General features: G+C 35.1%; 1 protein-coding gene across 1 annotated transcript; it reads right to left on the bottom strand.

The window, feature by feature from the left end:
- Nucleotides 1–299: 299 nt before the first annotated feature.
- On the bottom strand, nucleotides 300–27299 carry LOC145769149 (thyrotropin receptor-like). The gene is made up of 17 exons (XM_082580740.1): nucleotides 27191–27299; nucleotides 26265–26320; nucleotides 25312–25423; nucleotides 23523–23610; nucleotides 18980–19057; nucleotides 15844–15918; nucleotides 11777–11851; nucleotides 11173–11250; nucleotides 10443–10520; nucleotides 9701–9772; nucleotides 8569–8942; nucleotides 7404–7518; nucleotides 6694–7230; nucleotides 6126–6301; nucleotides 3525–3711; nucleotides 2829–3059; nucleotides 300–2439 (listed from the first exon to the last, which is right to left on the bottom strand). The coding sequence occupies exons 1-17, from the start codon at nucleotides 27297–27299 to the stop codon at nucleotides 1755–1757; spliced, it is 3126 nt and encodes a 1041-aa protein (XP_082436866.1). The 3' UTR covers nucleotides 300–1754.

Here is a 27299-nt window from a genome sequence, read left to right as displayed (position 1 = left end):
TTTTTCTCGACGGCTCGCTTACTCGCCCATTTTCTTAAAAGTAAGCGGCACAAACTGCGATTAACTTAAAGAAACAAGAAGTTTGGCTAGCTTAAGCAAGAAAACAGTCGTCGTGTAGACGCACCTTTAGGGTAATTCTATTGATGGATTACCTCAATATATTATTTTACTGCTATAAATTTGATGCTACAACATTTTCAATTAATCAACGCTTTTTTACCGCAGAAAATCAGTGACACATCATATTTGCATGACACAACAATTTATTAACCAACTCACGTATGAGCTACCACACCTATAATATCCGAAATGAATACTGCGCTTAAATGTCTACGCATACGCAGGTGGATTTAGACTGTTTTAAAAGACGTTGTTGCTAAAGCCAAACCACCACATGACAAAGTGACATTCAAGTAAAGACTTATATGGAAATTGCCCCACGTTGAAGACTATCTGCAATAAAAATTATTATTATGTTTTATTTCATTTTTAAAAGTTTTGTAAAACACAGAAAGACATTTCGGATCTGCATTCCACACAGCAAATCAGTCTCTTCTCACATGTAATCTATGTCCACAGGCGTTGATGTACGCACGATTGTATGAAGTGTTTATTTAACAGTTCTCTTATAGTAAGTCACCCAACAGTTTGCCACTTCAAAATATTTTGCCCACCACCGTACATCTTAGGAAATTTACAATTTTCACAATTTGCAAGAAACTGACGTTGTAAAGAACATATCGACACCTGATAGAAGATTGGCAGTGCCAGTCAAATAAAAATAAAACGATAATATGTAAAAACAGCACATTCGCTTGAAGCAAAGCAGCAGATTAAATAATAATAATAAAAATTTGAAAACAAAATACAGCGTCTCTGTATTCAACAAAAGAAAGATTACCTTGCTGCCATAAATAAAAACCTCTATGCGCATGTCAATACTTTAGCCTGTTTCATTGATTAAACAAGACCCGTTGCAAAAATGGCAAGTTGGCAAAGATCTGGCCTCTAGAAACCGTCCACTCGATGAACAAGCTAGCAAGCAGCAAGTCTACTTGCATATGAGAAAGTATTGCAACTTCTCGGCAGGGATGGATCCAGCAAGTAGCCTTAGAGGGGGCGATTTCAAGAAAACACAATGATCTGTAGGTCTTCATTAACCCGATCTTGAAAATACACTAAGAATAAAGTTACTTTTCTGTATTATAGGGGTGGTGATCGCCCCCATTTGCCCTCCCCCTTCTTGGATCCACCACTGCTTCTCAGTTAAAAAAGTGCTTTGAAAACAATCTTTAAACTACGATTTCATTCAAGATAAATGCTTACTATGTGTTTTCAATTCATGTACTTTCATTTACATCATTAGAGTACTACAACAGCTGAAAATCAGCATTAAATTAAAAATTGAACAATGTTCTGTATACCATTGAATGAACCAGAATTTTTTGATGCAAATTATTTTACCTTTGCTTTTCATTCATTGCAAATGCAGTAGCACCTTATACAGCAATAATATCTATTGAAGCAGTTTCAACATTATGCACACGAATCACGACAACAAAAAGCATAAATAGAAGCGCCTGGCCAGTGGCCACACCCACGTACTTGAGCGCAAGCACGACGATAAACAAACCAAAAGAAAGTTTTCTAGTACGCTGTCGCTGTGAAACATTGTTTGCGACGTCAACTGGCGTGATTCGTGACGTAGACTGAACTCTTGAAAATTGCAAGGTCACAGCAAGAAAAGCTTCTAATTAAATAATTGTTTTGCAATGTTCACTTGTTGGGGTATCATCAGCGCCAGATTCAGAATTGAGATCTTTGCTAGGAACATGCTCAGTTTCAGATGGTTCGTTTTCAGTTTTATCACATAGTGTCGTGGCTGCAGTGGCTGCGGTAGTCTGTGTTTCAAAACTGTGTTGCGCGTAATCGGGCTGGAATCGCTGAGCAGTTGAACCGTTTTTTCGTTTGAAAACGGAAGCAACCAAACCCGTCAAAACAGTGACCCAAGGAAGTCGCTTTGCAAAACTCTTTTCGGAAACAGTCGGTGAGCTAGCAAAGACACTGCTATTGACACCTGTATGGAATTTATATCTTGAACTTTCCTGGCCGCTGTGGCTTCTTGATTTAGATGAACTTCTAGGTGTGGTGTCACCTTTTGAATTAGAGGCACAGGATCCCCTCTTTAACTTACCCAAAGTAAGTTTTTGGTTAGAAGAAGTGTTTTTCAATTCTACAAAAGGAAAACCGGAGTCTCCTTGTGGGCTTTCACCGTCACCATCAACGTAGAGCTGAATCGTCTTTCGTCGCTCTTCCTGTCTGCTTCCTGCATCTGAGCGTTTCTCAAACCGTTTGCTTGAAAACTTATGACGATCATCCCCAGTCCAACAGTAGCGTTTGCAGGATTTAACAAACGCTTCCACATCATTTCGAAAAGATCTGAAAAAAAATATTCACTGTATAGCCTATTTGGTAACAAGCAAGAAATTTCCCTTTGGTTACTTTTTTTTAAATGCTGTTGAAAGGTCAAAATTTGTGATTGGTTGTAAAAGCATTGGAAGAGCTATAAATTATGCAATTTTTTGCAAATTCTAGACTTGTTTTTCATAAATTTAACGGTTTAATTTTGTTTCAATTTGTTTTTATTTCTTACAACAAAATAACAGTATCTCTGGTTGTAGCGTTGTCTAATTATTTTTAAAAGTTGTGTCTTTTTGTCCAAAGGTTAATTAAAACTAAACTTAGTTTTTCAAAAAGTTTGTTTATTTCTGTTCATTTGTTTTGTAAAATACTATGATATAACCATAAGATATTAAACTGCAACTTACTGTGTCAAAAAAGCGTACAGAAAAGGATTGCAACACGCGTTGAAGGGGTAACAGAAGACCAACACAATTTTAGCAGTAGATATCGACACCAATGGAAGTCCAGCAAGAGCAAAAAGAGAGAAAAAGCATATTGGAAAAAAGCAGGCAAAGTCGGTGAAAACCAACACAGCCATTCTTTTGGCTACTCTTGCGTCTGCCGTCCGATTATCCAACACTCCAAAGCAACCATCCCTGCAAAAAAACAAAAAACATTCATATTCATAACAAAACATGTATAAAACAGAAAAATAATTAATGTGCGTACATTTGTATGGTTCCAAAATAACATCTTGGCTGACAAGATTCAAGTATGGCTGTTTGTAAAACCACCGATTTGAAATATTACATTAGCACTCAATTAACCTGGCAAACTTGCCAAAATTTTGAGAAAACTTTTATAGCAAATCACTTGGAAATCAAATTATTCAATCAATCGACGAAAAAAAATGCTTTCAGAGTCAAATCTAAAACTGATTCTGCCAGTTGTTCATACTCAGCATAAAAAATCCGAGTTGTTCAGCTATGTTTTTCTGTGGCACAATCATTTAGTTACGTGTTACTGGCATTGCCATGTCTTGATTGTATTTGGTTAGAAGTAAAAAAAATTAAAAATTTAAGTGGAAACAATTTTATTTTTGAAATAAAATGTAGATTTACCTTCGTTTGCGTTTCGGTTTGCTGGCTTCAACACTTGTCTTTTTTTGTTGTAATCGAAACATTTCCGGTATTTTCATATAACGGCCGTTTGCAGTTCGTACAATCATGTACATCCACAGGTAACTTCCAACAACTACAAGAAAAGCCACTATGTCCAATGATAGAAGAAGAGCCACGTAGGCTTTTCCTGCAAAATAGTTGAGTCATAAACAAAAATATCAGCCACAGTAGGCCTATACCACCAAATGTTTTGTTAAACATCCTTTGAAATTTAGCAATTTTTACCAACATTTATTGCTAAATTGCTTATTAGTGTAAACCAGTGGTTCCCAACCTTTTTTACACCGTGGCTCTCTTTGAAAATTTTGAAAAATCGATGGCCCCCCTATTTTTTCTTCAACCTTTTGAAAAAATTAAGAAACGTCATTTTAATTAAAAAATTTGTTTATACAGTAACGGGCAGGGGCGCCGGAAGCGGGGGGGCAGGGGGGGCGAATGCCCCCCCTGCCCTCAAATTTTCTGCAGATGGAGGGGCAGGGGGGGCAATGGTGCCCTTTTAAAGTCATGTAAGCTACTGCACATTTTGCAATATAACAATTTCTGCTATTCGCTTTTAGCCTAATTATAATCTTTCATTTTTGCCTCAAAATAATATTTACGGCACAAAATTTTGCAACACAGTAGGCTACAGGCCTTAAAACTCGTTTTTTTTCGACAGCCATCGTAGCCTAACGGGAGCTCCTTCTCGGCGGCCAAATCTGCGTGCTTGGAGGCCAAAATACAAAATAAAAATAACGATAGCACAAGTAAATAGAATTAAACTTGCAACAATAATAAATGATCACTTAGCGTTGTTGAAGTCTGGGCCTGGGCGACGTCCTACAATAGAATTGCTGCACCACGCAATAACTGCTTTATCGGGATTGTAATCCAGTAGGCTACTATTCAAACGACACTCGCACGAGTGTCTCCAATGTGGCTGATTTTATAAAAGTTCGCTACTCCCCTAGAATTCTTTTTAGCAACGAAAAACAACGTTCGACATGTGTTGACGATGACGGCAAGGTAATAACATAAGTATTTCAATGATTAAAACATTACTTGTAGGCTTTAACTGCCCTTTATCAGAACTGACGATGCACTAGCAAGTGCGAAATATTTTTTCTGTTACATCTACTGACATCTGATCCTGTTGCCTTAGCAATTGAGGTTTTAGCTATTTCAATGATGTACATTACTAAAAGACATTACTAAAAGAAGCATAATTTTTGCAAAATATGATCAAAAAATGTTTTCCCATTGATGTCAACTAACTTTGTTCTCCTTTTTAACAACGGCTCAATGTCCGACAACATCGAATCGGCATAAAAACGACAATATTGCCAGCCGATGTAAATTAGCAATTCGGATTAAGACTTTGTTAAAATAAACGTTGGGAATTACAAACAAGACTTACAGCGCTGGCGATCGCAGATGGATATTTCATCAATAACAAATATTCCCCACACAATGCAACAGTGGCGATTATGACGCGCTGATCTAACTTTGCGTCACTCTTTGATACTGCATGTTTTCGACAGTTAATCCACGATCATTGTATTGCGAAATTAAATAATTGGCTAGGAGAGACCGGCGGCCAAACTTGGCCGATTGAGGAGGTAGCACCGGCGGTTCATTCAAGCACTACTTAGCGGCCATGGCCGCAGGCTGCTTTAAGGCTTGACAGTAGGTTACATCATTATAAAATAGCATGATGCCCTTCTTTGTATACCGGACGCTTGTAGGCTATCATTACTCAATACATAGTGAGCTGATAGATTAGCATTATCGCTATGTCTTATCTTAAAACTTGAAAAAAAATTGGCCTTTTAGTAAACAAAAGTGCCCTTTTTTCGTAATCTTGCCCCCCCAGTCAAAAATCGTTCCGGCGCCCCTGGTAACGGGTAGTTGGAATGATCAAATGATATAAATACAACACAAAATAAACATGACAGTAGGCCTACATTAATTAGTTATTACATATGAAGTTAACGTGATGGTTGAGCTTGTTTTTGCAGTATGCTTATTAATATGCACTAGTATTATTATCAAATTTTAATTTATTTCTTTTTTTATATAGAGTTGGAGTGGACTTAGAGATGATAAATTAACAAATTACTATTTTTCAAATTTTTCCATGGCTCCATTGAAAAAGTCTCATGACCCACTAGGGGGCCATGGCAAGTTGGGAACCCCTGGTGTAAACAACACAACTTAAAAACAGCATAGGCTAAAGTTCTATGACATCATCAAAAATAAGAATAGCCCATGAGTCGGGGTGGACGCTTGGGTGGAAGCTAGTATCAGCAATAAGTTAGGAGACTGTGTAAAGTGTGTATGACAAACGTAAGCAGACAACTTTACAAGTTCAGAATTTTGTTCATTAGAGCCCACATCAGGCGTGATAGTTAAGACAACAATTGACAAAAAAAACTAGAAATCCAATCGCTGTAAAAAGCTGTATTTGCAGTAAAACTAAATTGTTGAAAGTGCTGAGAATTTTTTCGACCATTTGCTTTTGTAAGCAGTTGTAAAGAAAGTGTAGACTGTAGAACCTCTCACCGGAAACATTTTCGACGTCCATTGGAAGACAAATAGCTGTTTTCTGGTAGCTATTGATTCCAAATAGTGGAAGGGAAGCCAGGAAAATGCAAAAGCACCAACCAAATAACATTACAATGCGTCCTCCTTTCAAAGTGAGCCTCTTGTCGAGTTGGATAGCATAACGAATGGCATACCTGGAAAGGAATCTATTGTATAAGACATCAAATAAGCATTAAGCATCCCTCTTTTCGTCTAAGATCGAGCAGTAACTTATAAACTTCAGACATTTCAATACGTGATCGTTAATAATTACATTATGAGCTTGAAAGTAAACTGCGCATCAAAATCAATCCAATCAATAAAATGAAAATGAGTGAATGAATGAAGATGTTTGTGCTTGTGCAGTCTTCGGACTTTTAACAGTCAATTCTTAGTCAACTTTACAAAAGTGTTTAACTGCAGAAAAAATAGCTTATTTGTAGTGAATTAACAATTGTTTTATTTTAGGGCGATTGCTTCTGTCCAAAAATTGAGAACATTCATTGCAAACAAACAGTGTCTGCGCATTATGAAACACATCACTCACCAGCGCTCCAAAGAAATAACGCTCAAAGTGAAAACAGATAATTGAGAGGCAAAGATTGAAAGAAATCCAAAAAAGTTGCATCCTCCTCCAGTTTGCCATTCAACACCATACTTGTAATATTGACCACTGCTTTTAGAGTCCATTATGTCAAGTGCAAGGATATAAATTCCCATGCAAAAATCACCGATGGCCAGGTTGAGAATAAGAAATTTTGTAACCGACAGCTGGCGCTGTTGAGCTCGCGACCGGTCAAAGATGACAGCCAACAACATAAATACAACGAAGAAATTTCCAAGAACAGCAAGCCAAGCCACAATCCATGAAATTATTACTAAAATTGTGTTGCCCATTAAATTTTCACATGGACTGAATAGATCAGGTCCAGGATTACACTTTAATATGTCTTTATGGATCAGTTCTACCAAATTTCCGTTTTTGTCTTTGTAACATATAGGAGTCGATTTTTCTTCCTGTACCTCTTGTTGCCAATCGATAGCGTCATTTGATCCATCTTGATAAACAGCCCCAGATTCTTCACTGTAAAAAAACACGAAATGAGCATATAATTGCTTTCAGAAACCACACATTTACAGCACTAAACAAATAAATCCCTCAATGTACCAAATTGTGCTTACAGTCTAAGCTATGAATCGATAAAGCTAACACCAATTTTTTTCTCACAAAATGGCCTCGGCTAAACTAAAATTTACCTTTCATTTGGATTTGCATTGTCATTGGGATGAAAAACTTCATCGACAAAACCGTTATCGTGGTAAACTGGGAGATCATCGTAATAACTCTCATATTTTTCAAAAGGAAAGGTATCTGAGAAAAAGTACACTTTAAAATTTCCACAAACGAATGTAATAATTAAGACACTGTTGGTTATGTGTTGTCGTTTTGCAACATGCAGCCTATGTTGATTTTTGTTTCGGATGTTTTATTATGCCTCATATGTGTATTGAATATAAAATGTAATAATATCAAAAACAATAATGGTTTTATCCGACCGTGATGGGAGTCGTCTTTATCTCATTTTATTGTTGTACTCAAGTTGAAACAAGCAATGTACATAAGTTTTAAAGTCATTACTGTCCAAACCGACCTGGATACCGAACAGAATGACCAGAAAAAAATAAGGTGAGAATAAAGTCTTGCAAATATATTGATTGATTGATGAGGCTGGCTTAAGTTTGAGTTGTAAAGAGGAAAAAAAACGTAGCCTAACTACTCGATTTCTTTTACCAAGGCTATTGATTGTTGTACAGTATCTCCGAGTTGGTTCAGAGTTTTACTTAATTATGGAGACAGTGTTGTATAGATCTGTATCATGGCGACCAATGTAGACGCTAGACAGCTAATGTTCTATATTATAATAATGTTAGTTTTTATATAGCGCTGTATCCATCGCAGAATGCGTTGCTCCTCAGCGCTTTACAAAGCAGACAGTGTCAATGCAGCCGTATAGAGGCGCAACTGAGTACATTATTACCCGAATCCACTCCATTACTCAGTGCCAAGCAGAAATTAGATTCAGTACCATTTTTAAAAAGTCTTTGGTATGACCCGACAAGGTATCGAACCCATGCCTACCGATTCAGAGGCGGGCGCACTAAGCCACCGAGCCGGTTATGTTAGGATTGGGTCAGCCTAAAATGGAAACTTAATCTGAGGCCAAATATTGGGTAAAATTTGATATTTTTGAATGAAAATAACTGTCGATAAGATGACCTTGTAAAGATTAGCTCAATCTACATAATTCAGACCCTTATCTGACATGCACATTCCTTCAAACTTGAGTTTGAACCCAATCTAACCAAAAATGAAACAGCCCAACTTAAACTCATATTACCAAAAAGCGTTATGTCTGCTTACAGTTGGTGATGTCAATGATATCATCAGGAAGATTATCTTTGTCCGGAAAATCCATTAACGTTGATGTCTTTGGACTTTTTAGTGATTCTGTTGTCCATTCGTATTCTTCGGAAGGTATTTTCTTCCCAGTGTTACAGTCATACTCTTGTGGGGCTTTCTGAACGTCATTTTGAAATACCTGTCCAAAACCGTAACCCTTGTTCCGGTTGAGCGCGCAGCAGTGGTAGGGATAAGTCAATGACGCTTCTTGTAAACTTGGAAGCTGTGACGTAGAAGGGAAGCGGACCATGTTTGGCACATGTTGAGCTTTCAACTCTTTCAATTGATCAAGGCCATCCGTAGGCAGAGAATAAACAGGAGTGTTGTCGAAGGACCTTAATAAATTAATAGTTGGTTAGCTGTTTATGAAATTTGCATATCTGCAGCATGCCGCGAGAAAACATTACCTTTTTTTTAAAATATTGATGCGACAACGAGGTCTGTTAATGACAAAAGTCCGGTTCTATATAATATTAGTCTCTCCTTCTGTATGCTGTATAACACTATACCCTAAAAAGTGGTTCTGCTATTTTTTGTTGACAGGCTATTTGCCTTACTCAACGTTACCGTGATGAGTGCAAAGCAAGAAACGTTAGCAGTTGCTAGAAGCTGCCTTCTCGAAATCAAACAACCTTTACCTTTGCAACCGCTTTTGACCTTTTGGGGAGAGCAGTAAAGAAAGAAGTTTATTTAAAGCAAGGGACTTGACCAGTGTTGAGATGTTAGACATAGTTAACAACATTGTTACACATACATACCTTCAATATTTTCTCAAAGCAATTAGTAACCTACTTAAACTTATTATTATCAACTCAATATGCAAGAAATAGTCAACTCCAGCCATAAACTGTAGCCTAGGACCACATATATGTCAATCAAAAACATATTACTCACAAATTTTTCAAAGATTTGGTGCCAGAGAATGCGAAAGGAGACAAAGTGGTTAAAGCTGAGTTGTCGGCAAGAACTCTAAAAAAGTAATAACATACGGCCTGCTGAAAAAAGGTAAAACTGCAATGCAACCTTGTTTTTTTAGAAATCATTGTGATATTACATCAGTAAATCTCGATTTCAAAATGAACAAAATACTCACATAATGTCAACACTGCTCCCATTGAAAGCGTAATCCTCTACAACTGTAAGCATGGGATTCCAAGATATTTCGCTGAAAACAATTTAAAATGTATTTAAATGTTTTGCATTCACGTTCTTACATCGTTTAACGATTGTATGCATTGTACAAATCACTTTCAATTATCAAGCACGACAAGGACTATATCGGGAATGGAGACAATGCTTTTTAGTGCAAAGAAAACTTGCTAAAAATCAATGTTTCAAATGTTAACACGTAGAAATCAAAACTGCATGTATAATTTAACGACAATGCATTCGGTTACAGCCGCCAAACCGGCTTTTGCTAGTGCGGAAAAAGCAAGTATAAAACTACCCAGGTAATTGCAAACAACTCAAACTTGGCTTAAAAGCTCCTTCCTTCAACAGTAACTTGATCGATTACTCAAGATCCAAATTAGCCTGTGTGATCTCAAGCAAGTTTCTCGACTGTCTTGAGCAGAAGCGCATAGAGTAATAGTTGTTGACAACAAGGAAAAGACTGATTAGTTAATTAAAGGATCTTTCATGTCACTTGGTTGGATCAATGCCCCTTGGGGAACACCATGCAAATGCCAACGTTCAACACCCAACCATGCACAGTGCGTGAGCAGTCCAAGTTCTATTTTTAACGTGGTGAAAAGACAGATTGCATTATTTCCTTATATTGACTTGATGTTTAATAGATGAAAAAAAGTGTGGGTGTAATCTGTAAACATACTCACATAATCGTAACTCTCTTGCTGAGATTATGGAAAGCGTTTGGTTGGATTCGTTCAAGTTGCTGATTGTGTGAAAGGGTTCTGCAAAAAATATATTGCCGTATTGGTAAGATAAAAAATTTTCAAGATAGTTTACAAATACCTTTCTTCGTAATAGATATCTGCGGTGTAAAATGCAAAAGCTTGATTTAGATAGAACTGGGTTGCTGTCAATCTGATTAAAGTAAAAATGTCATAGATCTATATGAGTAGACTCCTAAAACTGTTAATCTCAAATCGGAACTTGTTTGTAGTTTACCGTATACTCAGTAACAAGCATAAAACGTAGTTTATCTTGAATAGGCGTCTTTTGTAATGTAAGCTACTGTTTTTATGGTAGTTTTGAAAAAATTATACAAGTTGCAGATATAATCAATAGAGATGACAGCACAAGGTAACCAATTTATGTTTTGCGTTTGTTAAAAGTCTAAGAAAAACAAAAATAAAATAAATGATCTTCTCAATCCCACACAGTCAGATATTTTCATAGCGACTTCTTCTGGTTGCAATATCTGTTGATTGCAATAAATGTTATAGGGCCTATATCAATATACGACATAGCCTATTTAAATTTTATACTGCAATTGTCGATAATGAAGCGGACGTGCTACCAGTTGATTAACACAGTGAGCGCCAGTTTTGAGCACTTTTTATTTAGAAAATACGCCATAAGTTGCAAAGTTCTTCTACTTACATAGTCAAGTAAACATTTGATGTGTCTTGTAAATTCCCAAATCCTTGAACATGTTTCAAACCCGTGCGCTTGATTATTCTAAAACAGCAATACACATGGCTACAGGGCTGTTAGGTAGACTATATTGGCTATAAATAGGCGGCAAGCAATTCATATTTATCAAATATCCACTTAACAAAGCTCTTTATCGCTTTAAACATACAAAGAAATGCAAAGTTACAAATTGTTATCAATGAATTGACGTCTGATGTGACACAAGATAAATGGATTTACTTTTATGTTTTTTTTTTATCATTGGATGCACACGATAGCTACCCTGGGTGTATCCCACCTACACCTCAATAAAATTAAAGAAAATAAAGATACGCCAAATAAAAACCAAATAGCTTTTTGGAATTATGCAGAGGTTGTTTTTTTTGCATTTTTTTTTTTATAATTTACCATTTTCGAGATGTAAAATTATCGTGACAAAACAGTCGAGTGAAGCTATAACATATTAAATTTTGGCTTTACATTACAACGCACTATAAGTAATCTATAGTGATAACTTGCCTTTAATAAGATGATTCATAAAAATATAAAAATATTAATAAAGTTTGCTTACAATCCTTTCAAGTGTGGTAATTTAGAAAATGCTGCTTCAGATATGGAATCCAAATTCTCAACCGAATCCATGTAACTAAAATAAGCAAACACAGTGTCATTTAATGCTTAGCTAGGTTAAGCCACCGCGTGTTTTAGCATAATTTTTTTTAGCAAATGCAAAATAGTTAGCAAAAACCGCCAACTGTAAGTAAATCGTCAATCTAATCAAAAAATAAAAATCCCAAAATGGATTACACGCACTGAACATAAAAATAGTTTTCAAAACGTTTGCTGAACATGAATTCAGTTTTGGGCTCTTTGGTTTTGATTACAATGAATTTTACATTTTACTTTTAAAAATGCCATTAATTAAAGATAATACCAACGAATTAATTTTCACACTAGTCGGTTGAATCATAAACAACTAAAAATCGATTTCGATATGCTCGTAGCTAGATCATCTTTGGTTAAGCTTCTTCAAACAGAATCAAGCATTGCTGTGAGTTTGACAAATGTAGGAAGATGTTTCAATTTCCTGATACATTAGTTAATGCTATTTCTTTAATTTCAGGCTTTTAAACAATCGACGGCATCTGAATCTCGGTTATTACAGCTCTAATTAAGGATTTAATCTACAACACGTGGTAGGCTACACATAATGTGGAAGACTGGGTTAAACACAGAAGACATTTTATCACCTGACGGTACATCAGTAACAATAAATCATCAGGTTGAAGTGCAATAGTTGAAATGAACAGCCAAACTGAAGCACTGATCAATGTTCAGTAGAACAAGAAAAGATGTTTTGACAATAGAAAGAATTATGTTTATTTTATAGGAGTTTAAAACATTTTTTTTCAGAATGTTAAATTTTTTGTATGATTTCTGTCATTTGAAAGGTAAAGGCTACTTCTGTGTCTTATGGTTTCACCTTTAGTTTTTCGTTGAACAAAACCTATTAAAAGGTTTCTGTTTTGTAAATATTTGTACTGATTGCCCGCACGTTCCCAAATTCGTTTTCTTTTAATTAAATTATTTTTTGCAAAAACTTCGAACTAAACAACTTAAATTCGATTAAGCCCCAGAATGCAATTAAAACTCTCTTTACTGGATTACAAAACAACTATACTAATTGTTGAGAATAAAACATCAACACAATTTATGATCGTTTTGACGTCATAAATCAAAATTTTCAACGTCACACAAAACAAGTGACGCAGGTTTGTTTTCTCTTAACATTTTAATTTGGCGTGCTTTTCAGAATATTCACAGTTTAGTCAACTTTGTATGTTGCTCCAATTAAATATATAACCATCGATACTTCAAAGCGTAAGCAATGTTTCAAAGTTTAACAAAGTAACATTTTGATTTGTTATAGATTGATTTCTTGCCATCTTCCTGTGACTACATTATCACAAGGTGTTGACACTACAGTCACAGGAAGAACACAAGAAATTAATCTAAAATTTATAATGCCTGGTGAACAGTCCCATTCTGCATCTTTGATTTGTTTGGTTTTCATGTTTTTTTGTATACTAGAGAGTGAAGCGTACTTAACCAACTATGCTTTGAGATGTGTATTACTGCTGCAGAAGCTGGCGTGTTTTACCAATAGTCTATTACTCTATTCCCTTGGTGGAAGTTGTATATACATTAATACGTTCAAGAAAACTTTTACTATATCGAATGGATTTGGACTTGTAGCAAATTAGCTGCTTCAACCTTCAAAGGTATAGATGCATAGCTTGCTGATTGATAAGTCGAAAGAGGACTCATGATAGGAATAAACATCATATATCAAATTGCTCAAATCGCGTTTTATCAAGTACACCCACTTTAAATTTTGATACGAGATTTTAATAAAAAGTCTCAAATGTAAATAGCTCGTGAAATGACGCCTTGTGACATTTGGTGGCGCTAACATCACATAACTCACCACAAAATAATACAGTGCTTGTGATCTATTTATATATTTTCATTGCTGAAATGAGTGTGGCTTTGGTTTCAATCGTTATTTAATTGTTGCCAAAAAACACCAAAATTTTACAACAACAAACAGATCAGGAAGGTCCATGTCACGCATTACTGTTAACTTGTTACCTATTTATTTATATACAAACAAATCTTGTAACAGATTAATAAGATTGTCAAACCATTAAAACTGCCATCTGTTGTTTTGGCATTACATTGTTTACTTTCAAAATATGGAGGAAAACGGTTACAACTATAGAAAAGTAGTGTTTATGCAACCCTTTCCCTTGCACTATTCTTTCTACTTTTCGGACTGCAAACGTTTTGTGTGTAAAGACAAAGATATCATAATAACAAAGATGAGTGTCAGGTGGTAATTAATCTAGTGATTTAAAAGTCCATCTGAATCTAAACATGTCTAACTCATATGAAGGCTTGTTGATGAACTTAGACACTGTTTGTTCAACTAAACAGTTTCGAGCCTTTTTCTTCTGCACCGTACATTTTTTCTTTTCAAAATTTTTTTGTTTTGTCATACTACATTTTTTTTGCATAACTTCCACAATGCCAACCAAAATAGGTAAACGATAACATGCAGTCAAACGGGGTTGATACGTTGCCAAATCACTTGTTTATCATTCTTAATTCCGTAAACACTATGTGCTGTGAAAAGAACCATGATCTCAACACATGATTTACGAGCATTTTGGTAGGAAACTTAACGTTGTATAAACGTTTAATAACGTTAAATCGATGAACAGAAATCAATGTGAGCGTAAGCAGCTCCTCGAAGTCATAGTTGTAGCCTGAACTAAAATGAAGAAACTACATTTCAAAATTCTTGTTTACCTTTAATTAAAACAAGTCATTCCAAATCGCAAGAGCAAGAATGGTGTGCAGAAAGACAATGGAATAATACTGAGCTTGTTTAAGCAACGTGCATGAAGTCATTTCAACTGGTGGTGGTTTTTAAATGTATGACAACTTACATATTACTTCATTAGCCAGAAAAAGGGAAGTAAGTTCGATTTAAGATCAAGTAGAATAGGTCTATTTTACATGAAGGTCTATTTTACATAGAATAGGCCTACTTAACATGGGTCTATTTGCATTCTGATTTGCAAATTTGTCACGTTTATTAATAACATATCGTGCAGTAGTTTTAAAATGTTATCACGCAAAATTTAATATTTGTTCATTTTTTTTTTTAAATACAGACTACATGCTCATATCAAAAACGCTATCGCAAAATTAAGAAAACTTTTACATTATTTAATAATCTTATCGATGTATACAGAGCAGAGTTTAGAAACCGCAATCACAGAAGTTTGTCAGATTTAAGGCGTTGTAAGAATTACAAGTATTATCTTGTTGACTGTACACAGAACTTCTGTCGTAACTTGCCGTTGTTACAGAGTGTACAGCTTTCGATACTCTATTTTTATGACGTATGCAATGGCTCTTGACGTTTCTCCTGGTTAGCACCACTTTCAAAGCAGCAATAATTTCTCCCCTCCCACCCCCCCTTTCAAAAATAGCTAAAAAAAATAATAACTTACAACCAGGAATATAGATTAAAAATCCTAGTAATCAAATCATAGTTTTTAAAGCCATATTATTATAAACAACCATGATGATTCAGCATCCACGCACCCCCCAGGAACATATGTCACACCCTTTAGTGATAAGAGCACCCCTGATTAAGACCCGCTGTTATAAAGCAAGCTTTGGATGTAAGTAAGATTGCTGTATTTTTAAAAATTTTATAAAAAAAAAAAGAAACGATAAATAACCAATAGAGAGTTTTTATGAATGTCAACAGAGCTTGTAATCATTTCACAGTTGTATAAACGAGAAAAAAAATCAAACAATTTTGTATTGTGTTTTTATGCGATACGTTCAGTGAATTTCTGCTTAGAATTTGCGCTTTGTTATGCTTCTAGTCTTTTTTTTCGAATTTTTACTAAGATCATGAAACTATTTTCAGCAGCATAGAAAACAGTATTATTTAAAAGATATATTTATGTGATATAAGATTTTGATACAAGTAACGCTAAAATTCGTTTCGTAAAACCGTTAAGCTATCGCGTACAAAAGAACGTATTGAAAACGTACATGTGACGAAGTTTGTGAAGTCCAGAAAAGGCGTTAGGTCCAATTCTCCTCAGACTCCGGTCATTGGTAAGTGAACTGTAAAAGAAATAATACTGATTTTGACAAAGGAAATCTTTTATTTGTAAGATGTAATTGTTATAGCTCTTTGAAGTAAGTTGGACTACAATATCGTTTTCACCAGTTTTCAATCATGGAAAATTTTGTTTATGCTGAGAGGTGAAATGATTTTGAGCACGTACGCTGATACTGGACACAATCGCTTCTCTTACGCTCAATTGCCAAAAAATTCAAAGTAAAATCTACTTTGTTTTAGTAACAGAACGCAAGTATGCCAATGAAACTTTGAAGGAACGTGGTATAGACTAATCAACTGACAAACAACAAAATAAATCAATATAAAAATAAATTGGAAACACGCCTTTTAGTGTAGGCTATCAACTGCATAATTTTACAAGAGAGTTCGTTCTAACTGGCTCTAAGCTAGCTGCAATCTGGCTACTGTACTAAAAAACTGAAAAGTTAATGGAAATGTTACTTTTCTTGTAAGTTAGATGGTCATCTTCCACATAATGATTTGGCGCCAGAAATCGAAACAAATAATAATCAAATTATGATATTTAAAAAACCTTAAACTACTTTAAACGCTTTCAATGCTTTGTCATACAATTAAGAATGAAATGCCATTCATTGTTTTGAGTATTTTCAAAGTGTAGTATTTCTAAAGCACATTGTCGCACTGAGATCACGACAGTTGATGAATTATGCATTTAAAACTATGAATGGTTAAAACAGTATAGACCAAAAGATGTAAACGATGGGAAAAGGTGAAAGCCTTTATATGGACCATACTATACACCTCGATTGAAATGATGGTACGGTATACATTGGTAACCGAATTTTATACTCGAACTTTAAGGGAATTGCAGTTACCTCAAATACGATATACTATCTTGATAGAAACCTTACGCTTTAGACATAATGGAAACTTCTTCTATAAAAAAAGCATGGTAACGCAATAAGTTAGTTTTTATAAGTGGGTCTCGGAAGTACGCGAGCTCAAGTAGAAATAATGGAGGACCTTAATTTAATCTCATGGTGCTTTATGTGGTAATTTTTATCTGTATGTTTATCTTGACTTTATTTTGACGGAAATATGAAATGAGCTTCTTTTGTGCCAACGTTAAGATAGCAGTAGCTTATAATTACTGAAAGTATTATGATTCAGGCACGTGTGCATAGATTGATAATTTCAGGTCATTAGTGGTTAAAATTTATGTCCTTATTGTTTTTTTGCGACAGTTTGCTGAAGACGGAAAATTTCTCTGTCTCACAAAAAAGTGAACTCAAACAAATGGAGGCATAAAAGCCATACTTAACAAAACGACATCAACTGTGTGGCTCGGAAATTTTCTTTTTCTAATTGTTTTTTTTAGTTGCAATGCATTTTTGATCAATAAGTTTCCATTTAATTACAGCCGAACTGCCTAATGCTGCGCATTGCATATCAAAAATAATATCTTCACTCTTGGAAAGAAAGAGCCAAGTCCTAAAAGAAGGAATTTAAAAAGGAGAAGTCCTCGAGAATAAATTGCAGTTTGTGCCGGCAAGAAGATGCTATTAATCACTAATTTTGACGTTATTACGTATCTTGTGTGATTAAATTAGCTTGGTGTTCTTATACAGCAATATTATTAACAAAAAATCTAATTGGACTAAAAGAAAAAGCTAAACCATCTTACATCCTGTAAATATTTTGGTAATACAATATGTCTCATTAGCTTAAGTTTTTATTGCATGTGTTATTATGGGGTAATGTCTCGGTGTACGGTCGTTTGGTCGACAGACATTTGGTCGACAGGACGTTTGGTCGACCAAACGTCCTGTCGACCAAATGACCGGGTACCAATGTCTCATGCTTCGAGCTTCTTTAAATTACAGATTTCAAAAATGAGCAGGTTTTTTTGTATTAAGTCTGAATAAAACCATTGCAACAAAACCTCTTAGCTTAAATGGTAGTAAAACGGCAAAAGAATTATCCTGCATTTTAGTGTTATTTTTTTGTAGATATTAAATAGAATAATTTCATTATCGATTACCCACCAAATTTTGAACGAATTCTTTGACGCCTCAATAGGAAGCTATTAATATTTAAGAGCACATTAAACACTTAAATTGCCTCTTTATTTCAAAATCACGTATTCAGCTCAGTATACTTAAACAAAAAACAATTATATTGCCAATCTAGGCCAAAAGCGGCGCTTTTAAGTTGTTTGTATCTTTTCATTGACTGATTGATAGAGCTTGAACAAAAACTGTTGCAAGATGTTTGGCTTTTCAAGTAATCACCGACTGGAACTTTTGAAAATGCACTTAAAAATAACGTGCAAAAGATTTAAAAAATGCATTATTAAAAACCTGATTTAATCTGCAATTAAAACCACAAGTTTTCTTTGATCCTTAGACTTAATCGATGTGAAGTAAACAAAATTCCAAGACCGACTAAGCCGCTCAGCAACATGCGTAAGCACGGCAGAGTGATTAAAGACAAAAAATAAATAGATAACTGACTGCACATGAAGATGAGCGAATTGGTGAAAAGACGCCATCTTATTCTCTTCACCAATCAAAATACTTCAGCTTAACATCTGGTAGTCAGCTTGTTAGCAGGGCCGTTGAGAGGATTATTTGGGCCCGGTATCAATGAGATTCTTGGACCATAATTCAATACTCTTCTAAGAAAAAAAACTCACTACAACTAAAGAGCACGCGGTGTTTTTTCATATTCCGGTCCCCTTGGAAAGGTTATACAAGCACCTAAAGTTATCCCGCACCGACTCTAAAAGTACCCCCTGAAAAGTACCCCCTGAACACCCTGTCAACGCTACTGTCAACACCCTGAACACCTGAAACACCCTGAACACCCGAACACCCTTTATTAATAACTTAGTAAGTTACCAACTTACATTTTCAAATCTTTTCAATTGCTTGTTTTTCTTATTTTAAATAGTATTGTGTCATGAAGATCTGCTTCTATGGCTTTTACGCTTTATTTTAATTACTATCAAATCGAAATAAGTAATCACGTGCAACTTCAAGCAGCCCTATAAAAGTAAAGTGAACCGTATAAAATACTCACAAAAGTGTTACTTTCGAAAGTTGAGTGCTGTTGAAGGAGGTTGTTTCCAACCGTGGAACTTTCGTTCCCCGCAAAATTCTGAAAGAAAAATAGTCTTTAGATAAACAAATCATTGACAGTTGTAACTTATTATAGTTTTGCTGTTGTCAACAATAACAGCCCTTTTTGCGCTATCGAGAGCTTTGTTATTGCTACTTAGCCTACAATCGCCAAAAAAAGTTTGGTTGACAAAACTCATTGTGAACATGAGAGCGTCTATAGGATGTTCAGTTCGGAAACACTGAGTTTGAATCTCTAAGAATCTCAAAATCGAAATATACCAACTGACTCCATGGATGGTAACAATATCATTTAGGCAGGGCCATTGCGAGGATAATTTGCCATTGCGAGGATAATTTGATTTAGGCAGGGCCGATACTAATGAGATCCTTAGACCCCAAATCAAGACATTTTTAAGGAAAATGCATTATATCCAAAGACGTGATAGTTTCTTCAATTTGCCTCTTTGAAAGGATACAGGCCTCTAAAATCATCTCGGGGCAGGGTCAAAAATTACCCTAGGACACCCCTGTCAACACTATTGTATTTAGGTGGTCACAGCGTTCCGCACATTTGATTATAATGAACTTCAATGATGTCGTTTCTGTTTCTTTTAATACGTTCTGAATTTGGATTAATCAAAAATGATCAAGTTGTTTTCAGATAAACTGCTGCTTGACAGTTTTTTTTTTTTGCTTTCTTAGTTCACAACCAAATACAATGCATCCGATCTAGTTGAGCTGTCTCAAATCATGTTCCTGGATTGAATACTGAAAAGTGTCGGTTTTCATTAGGTTTATCATCTTTTCTAAAGTGGTTGCAATATTCATTTGATAAATGAAAAATTAAAAGCAGAAACATATGAGTTGTTTCATTGCTTTGCTGGCAGGATTGATACAATCCTTTTTTTTTTACAAATTGAAGTACAAGTTAGTAATTACAAATTTATTAATAACTTTATAGTATCAACATTTTTAGTTGGTCGTTTTAAGTTGGACCTATGTTTCTCATACCTACAATTATCGCTTTAGCGTGCACGATCACATCAATTATTTTCGAAATCACGCGCCTTCCAGAGTGGATTTAAAAGAAAAATAAATTTGTTTTCAAATGAATTCCTTTTGATGACTGTGTTAGTTATTTTTGTACATTTTCCATGCATTTACGTTGACATCACTTAATCAGTGAAGTTACTGCTGAAATGACTTTTATCTAAAGTTTTAAATGAATTAAAGTCAGTTCATTACAACATGGAGCCGTAACCAGAAAGTCGTTGGTTCGAAACCCACTACGAGCGTATCTTAATTAATCAACGACCAACATGTTTTTAAGAGAAAAAAATGCAAAATCTTCTGTTTATTGGATCAAAAAACAATTGAGCATGATGCTTTTTATATAGGCTACATCTGGTTTAAAACAATACGAAAATGGAGTTTTTTTAATAATTTTTGTGTTGTCAACACCCATATAACGGAAACTTCGTTGTCCAATTGAGAAGTAATAGCTTGATTTCCATGAAAATACTTGGGTGCACTGCTATAAAATTTTGTATTTTACTCGAATCATGTAACTGCGAATATAATTTGCACCTGTGGAAGTGTAACATGGCGGATATTGTTGTAATCGTGATAATTGACTCGAAAAATTATAACCTGCCGATGGAAGGGTTAAAGTCCTGAACCGTTTAAAACTGCTACAACACAATAAGTTGTGATTGAAAAATTCTTAAAAATCCATTGTTTTATTTTATTTTAAAAATTTTAAAACAACCTGTTTGTTTTTAGAACTTGTGTTTGAAAAATTGTGAAACACTAGAATAAAAAAGATCTAAGCTAAACTTTAAACTTTGACTTAGCGTTTTTTAAAATACCATTTGTACAAAAGTTTGTCAAAACCAACAGATATAACGAAATGACAACTGAATTTCTACATCAGTAAAAACTAATAGATCGATATTTTCAGCAAGAATTTCTCATTTTAATTGAGCAAAGTAGATTGTGAGATTAAAATGTGAGACAGATGTGTCTCAAATGACAATTCGCCGTAACAATGTCTCTACCATCTTGTTTTCTGCTTAATATGCTCTTCTCATTTGTAAAGAGCTTGTTTCATCGTTCTCTGACGATCTCTGTGTGAGGCTTAGCCACAACTCTTCTATTTATCTTCCAAAAACCTCTATAAGGCAAAACTTTGAGCGATAAATATAATTCTTTTGCTTCTCGGAAAGAACGAAGCCAGTCTCGAAAACAACAGCATGTATTAATTTGAAAGTGTTTCTCTAGGATCATTATGGTAGGATTCAGCAGCTCAACGCCATTTTGCGAACCAGTTCTTATTTTGATGATGAATTATTTTTGTGGTGGATCACAATCTTAGCGCCATAGTGAAGTCCTGGTTGATGGTGAAGACTTAGATTAGGTGGACGAGAAGGCAAGGAAGTCAATCTTCGTGTTCACCTTTAAGCATGTGTTTAACTGTCCTACCAAAGTCACAGCCGCATGCTCCTGAGCGGTATCGAACCGGCGTCTCTTCGGGCGCTGTACCAGGGCAGTACTAACACCAACGCACATGTATCGTGGTCATATGTAAGAGCTGCCAATACATAATTATGACACTTCAAGTGCGCATACTGTTCGGCTGAGAGTTTTGTGATATTATTTGCTATAAATATGTTTGATAGGAAAGCAAGAGCTAACCATTGTCAAGAAATTAAAGTTAATACTATGCAAACAATTGTATATGACCCTGTGCGGAACCGTGCTTTACGCCAAGCCACATCCAAGATATTGTGTTACCCAGAGTACAGTACGCACTACACAGCGTATTATAACCTAAATCATTTCTTTAAATCTTTGTTTTTGTCAGAGAAAGTTATAATCTTTGCACTTTAAAACTAACTTGCACTTTTCAACGTAAAGCTTGGAATCTTTTCATCAATTTAACGTACTAGGATGTCCGGTTATCACAATCTTAACGCAAACTTGTTTGTTTATTGCGTGCAAACCACCATCGCAACGCTTTTCTTACATTTACAATTAAAGTTCTACATAAAGTAAATTAGTTGTCACCAGATATGGAATTAATGTCAAAACCTGAGTAATGTTGCGTATCAAATAGTATTTTCTTTTGTACTGTAAACATCATGTTTATGTTTGCGACTTGCACACGATTTTGAATTGAAATCTCACCGAACCAGTTGGCATATGATTTGACTAGAAGATGCTTCTGGCATTAGAAAATGAAAAACTCACGACTACGAAATAGCCATCCCTACAGTGTCAATTAATTTAAAAGACGAAACGTATCAGCCAACAGTTGTGTTTTTGTGTTTGAGTTATGACCAATAAGTCCTGATAAAGCTGAAAATTGAATGAGGCTGTTCACCAGGCATTAAATTAAATGATATGAGATGTTCTACTGGTGCAAATTGACACTGCAAATTTGCACCAGTAGAACATCTCATATCATTTAAGTCCTGATAAAGTTGTACAAGTAAATAATGTATGATGAGGTAAAAAACAACATTACTTTTGGTTGAAATGTGGGAAAAAGAATGAAGTGCCAGGCTCCAATGCTGAACCTGTGAAGTTTAGACAAACCAAGTGTGTCAACCTTCTCGGATCAAATTTCGGAAGGGACAAACCCCTTGAAGTATTGTCATCAACTCTTCATTCACAAAGAAAGATTTTCACAAGAATAATTACCTTACCATGAGAGGATGGGTATCAAATTAATTTGTCAAGTCGCTGAGGTAGCGCGAGAACAGTTGTGTATTTATGTTCAACTCAAAAAAGATTTTTCAGCCATTTATTACTTTTAACTTTGCCATTTTTTGCAGAGGTAAAGCAGAGTGTATTGGAGGAATAAAAGTAGATAAGAGGTCGACAGAGGCAGTCAACAAGTCGATCGCAATAGACGACTAACTGGCCACCATCCATGAATAGGTTATTACCCAGGCTAAAAGTGTAGGCTACACTTTTTTACCATATTAAATCAAAATGAAAAAGAGCACAAAGCTTCTTTTCAAGGGAAACTTGTTTTTTTCCATTGGCGTAATGCAACACGAGTCGAAGTTTAAACTTTAAACGATTAGCTGCAAAGTTTTGAGTGGTTCTGTATTTCTGAGAAAATAAGCTCAACGTGTTTCACTTTGCATTGTACACTACCGGGATGGGCCAAACAATTTTGCGATGATTCGATGTAGATAACATAAGTGTTGTCTCTGATAAACACACAATAGTACAACAGCTGAAACTTATCCAAACGAATATGTAGGCTAACCTTTGCGTAAAAAAACTTTCAGGTTTACAGCGGAAACCTAAAACGTGTGTTCTGATTGAAAGTGGCAGTCCGGGTTTCTCAAAGATTCTTTGCAAATGATCTCAGAAAATGTTTTACTACATTACACAATTTTTTTGCTTAAGGTTATCTGAAGTAAAAGTTTAAATTTTCTTGTTTAAACTTTCTTTTCCAAATTTAAATTTTCTAGCATTTAATTGCTTACAGTTCGCTTGGATTTGAAGAGATAAGTGGAATTTCGGAAATTTCTGTGCAAAATACCACGTATTCCGTTTGTGTCTCTGCCAATGAACCTGAAAAACACAGTACGGTATATTGAAAAAGATATAAGTTTAAAACTGCTTTGAAAGTAAAATGAACGACAAACAAAATAGGGGCAGACCACTAAGAATTTGGACTAATGATATTGAAGACTGGTCAGGACTTAACTACAAAACTGCAGTAGAAAAATCTTAACAGAGAAACTTGGCGTTTCATTGCCTCCAACCCTCGACGAGAGGAAGGAACTTAATGATGATGATGAAAGTAAGTTCACAACAGACAAGCCGACACATATACTATGAAAGTTGCAACTTTAAAGATCACCATAACAGTTAAGGTAAAAGGTGAGTCGCATACTTGATCCAAGCATCGGGGGATGAGAAGATAAGGTCCTCATTATACTTAGCATTCAACACCAACGAGAGTAGGGTTGCCAGTTCCTTTCTCTTGGCCGCTTTTACCTCAGTAACTACACCCACCCAATTTATTATACTCTGGGTAGAGTGTAACGGTGTTCATAACAACCAGCATAGCCGGGAGTCGAACAAGGATTGCATGATTGGAAAGAGAGCACCTCATCTGCTGCGTCATCCCACCGATAAGGACAATTATGTTAAATTTATAGGAAAGCATATCAAAGTTGAAAATATATCAATGCCTAACTATATTGAAAACCCCGAAAAATTCAAAATTTCAAACAGTTTTTATCATAAACCACTCCAGCATCTATGTGAAAGCAGAACACCTCTTTTTCTCAAAAAATTCGAACTGACAGTTTTGATTTGGTTAAGTCTAAATCGAAAGTTCACAATCAAATGCTTATCTCCTGAATTAAAAAATGTTTTGTAAAGATTTTTTAACTAAAGATGCAACGTCTATATATAAAAATATTTGTTAAATACCAATGCTTTGGTAATTCGGCTGCGTCATAGCCTTACTGGAAGACGGATTAATGTAGGCTACGAAAGGTCTTTTGCAATGTATTGCTATGCGGTATGAAATGAATTAACATGCTCAACTATGAATCATTTCGTTTTTATACTTGGTTGATTTAGTATGATTCAAAAATCAGGTTAAAAAATAAACACACTGCTTTCGTTAAAGAACGCAAAACTCATCAACAAAAATCGTACAAAAATTGATTTACCCAGGCTATTTTTAAACTTCTAAAAGAAACACAGCAAAGTCACGCCTGCTCTCACATAACTATTTTTGAGAAGAAAATGTACATGAATGAGGAACCGTTACACAAAAATATAGACACTTTTTACTTAGAGTTTGAGCGTTTAATTTTTTCAGTATCACTCACTTCAGTTGAGCCTACCTAGTTTGTTGTTTGTCGTGTTCTGTATGGGAGAAGCTACAGCTTGCGATTTTTATCATTTGCAATTTTCACCGATTGTCCTTTTCATAGCTGATTTGAAAAAACTTCACATTTTGCCAAATGCAAAGTGAAATTAAACGAATCGTGAATTGTGAATGAATTGAATGAATCGAAAGTCATCAAAACCGAACTGGAAAATACTTTCAAAAACTCGGAAATGGCCTAAAAAATGGTTATGTTCGAAACGATTGGGCGATCAAGGTTGTTAATTTGTTTGACGTGCATGACATTTTTCTTGAGGTCAACCAAGCCTCAATGTCACACGTTGTTACCTTATTTGTTTTTTGCCAGTCATGAATTTTTAGAATTAGGTCATCGCTTACTAATAGTCATGAGTTGATCAGCTTACCTTTCTTGTCTTGAGTTTCTAGGGTCAAGTTTAAAGGGTCGGATTTCCTTGTACAGCAGCATGTGAATGGAAGTTCAGGATAGAGAGTTTTGCTTTCGGTAAGATTGGCGCACTGTCGATAAAGTAAAGCAATGGTTGATTTTACATTTTAAAATCTGTTAATCCACAGCATGGTATAGAAGGGATTCGTTTTAGTGAGTTTGTGTGACGGACTGACGGTTAGCTTGTTATTTTAGGCTATGATGCTGTCTAAAAGTTGAAGTAGTTCTTTTATGTTGGTGGTAGTAGGCTAGTTGTTTTAACCTTTTTTTGTAAAAGTAACGCTGTGCTTGATCCAAGTCGATTGCCAATCGAGAAATTTTTGTCAAATTTTATCATCCGGAGTTAAGCGGTATCTACATTAAAGCGCAGGGCTACTCTGCATGAAATTAAGCTTTGGGATGACTCAACATGACATGGTTCCAAAAAAATATATTTAACATTTAATAAAATGCAGTCGAATGTCTCACAAACTTCAGAAAATTAGTTTGTGGCCTTTTTAAAAAATAGCAACCACAAAGCACTGTTAAAGACAAGCGTCGTTGTAAAAAATATGTTCAAGCCACTATTTTGAGATTCATGCTTTATTCTCAAATGTAACTAGATGAAAGTATTTTAGAAACTTAAAAAAACTGAATTTGCAACAGCAGACATGCTCAAAATCAACTGCGCTAACAGCAGTGTTATTGCAGGCACACTACACTGCAACTTTTTGAAAACAAGATACAATATCATAAAATAACAAAAAGTGAAATTTTTTGGTCATTTTTGAAAGAAGAAAGAAGAAAATTTGCCATTTTTATTGCGTATTCAAATGAACTCAACGCGAAATGTCACTTTTTACGACACAGTTTATTAAAACGTTTAGACTATATCATAAATTTTTATAACTTCAAAATTGACTATCCACTCACCATAGGAAACAGTCCTCGGATATCAATTGGTCGCCCTTCAGCTGTAAACACTATAACTAGCAAACAGATAAACGATGAAAGCGTACATAGCATCTTGAGGCTTGAAGTTCAACAAATTTTCTTTTCTTTTTCAGCAAGTAACAAATAGACTCTTAATTTTTTTCCTATCGAGCTGAACTACATTTAAAACTTATTATTACCAACAATGTTAGTCTAAAAATTTTGTTGACATAAATAAAGTTAAACCGCTTATCAGTACATTATCTTCATGTAAATGTGCTTGTTAAACACCAGAAAAAACTGGCTGCCTGCCTCTGGCTAGGTTTGGCTCGACTGAGCCACAGATACGAATGAGTATCAAATCAACTGGAACTGCAATTCATGAGCGGCATGTGGAATGAAAAAAAGGTAAAGTAACGACAGTTGAAAAGCCAAGTAAACACTTTTGTGCTGATTTTACGTGTATTTTGCATTGATTCGATTGCGCGTGTTAATTATTTTAGAAGTGCTGGTAACTTTTGAATGTTTACAAAATTCCGATACTTTTTCAGGCTAATCGTCTTTTTGTAGTAATGTAACTTATTTGGCTTTGAGTCAGAAGCAGTTTTACCATTTTTCTAGATTATGTACTTAACAGATTAAGCAAATACTTGATCTATCAGAAAATAACGCAGTGTTTTGCAATCTTAGCTTCTGAATAATTTAAGAAAGAAAATTCTTATAAGCGACAGATGCAAAATTAAATTTACCGTTAATACAAAAATTGTTTACAAATTTTTTTCAAATACTTTAATAGGTGACAGATAGATTTTGGGCTAGATAAGCTACATTAAAAAGGGTTAAAAAATACCACAATACCTTCACTACTCTATGACCAAAAAGATTGCCATACAGTATAGTTGCCTGCAAACTGCTAATGTTTGCACCTGTCACTACGTTTTTGGCGGACGGTTGACCAATGACCACCGGTGCCATGACTGCACTGACTGATTGTATATCAAGTTCTCTCTCCTTTATATAAAGAGTTGACTGCAT

This window comes from Aplidium turbinatum, chromosome 4 (genome assembly GCF_918807975.1).
Source record: "Aplidium turbinatum chromosome 4, kaAplTurb1.1, whole genome shotgun sequence".
Lineage (NCBI taxonomy): Eukaryota > Metazoa > Chordata > Ascidiacea > Aplousobranchia > Polyclinidae > Aplidium > Aplidium turbinatum.
The sequence above is the reverse complement of the archived record's forward strand: the minus strand, read 5'-3'. Positions and strand labels throughout refer to the sequence as shown.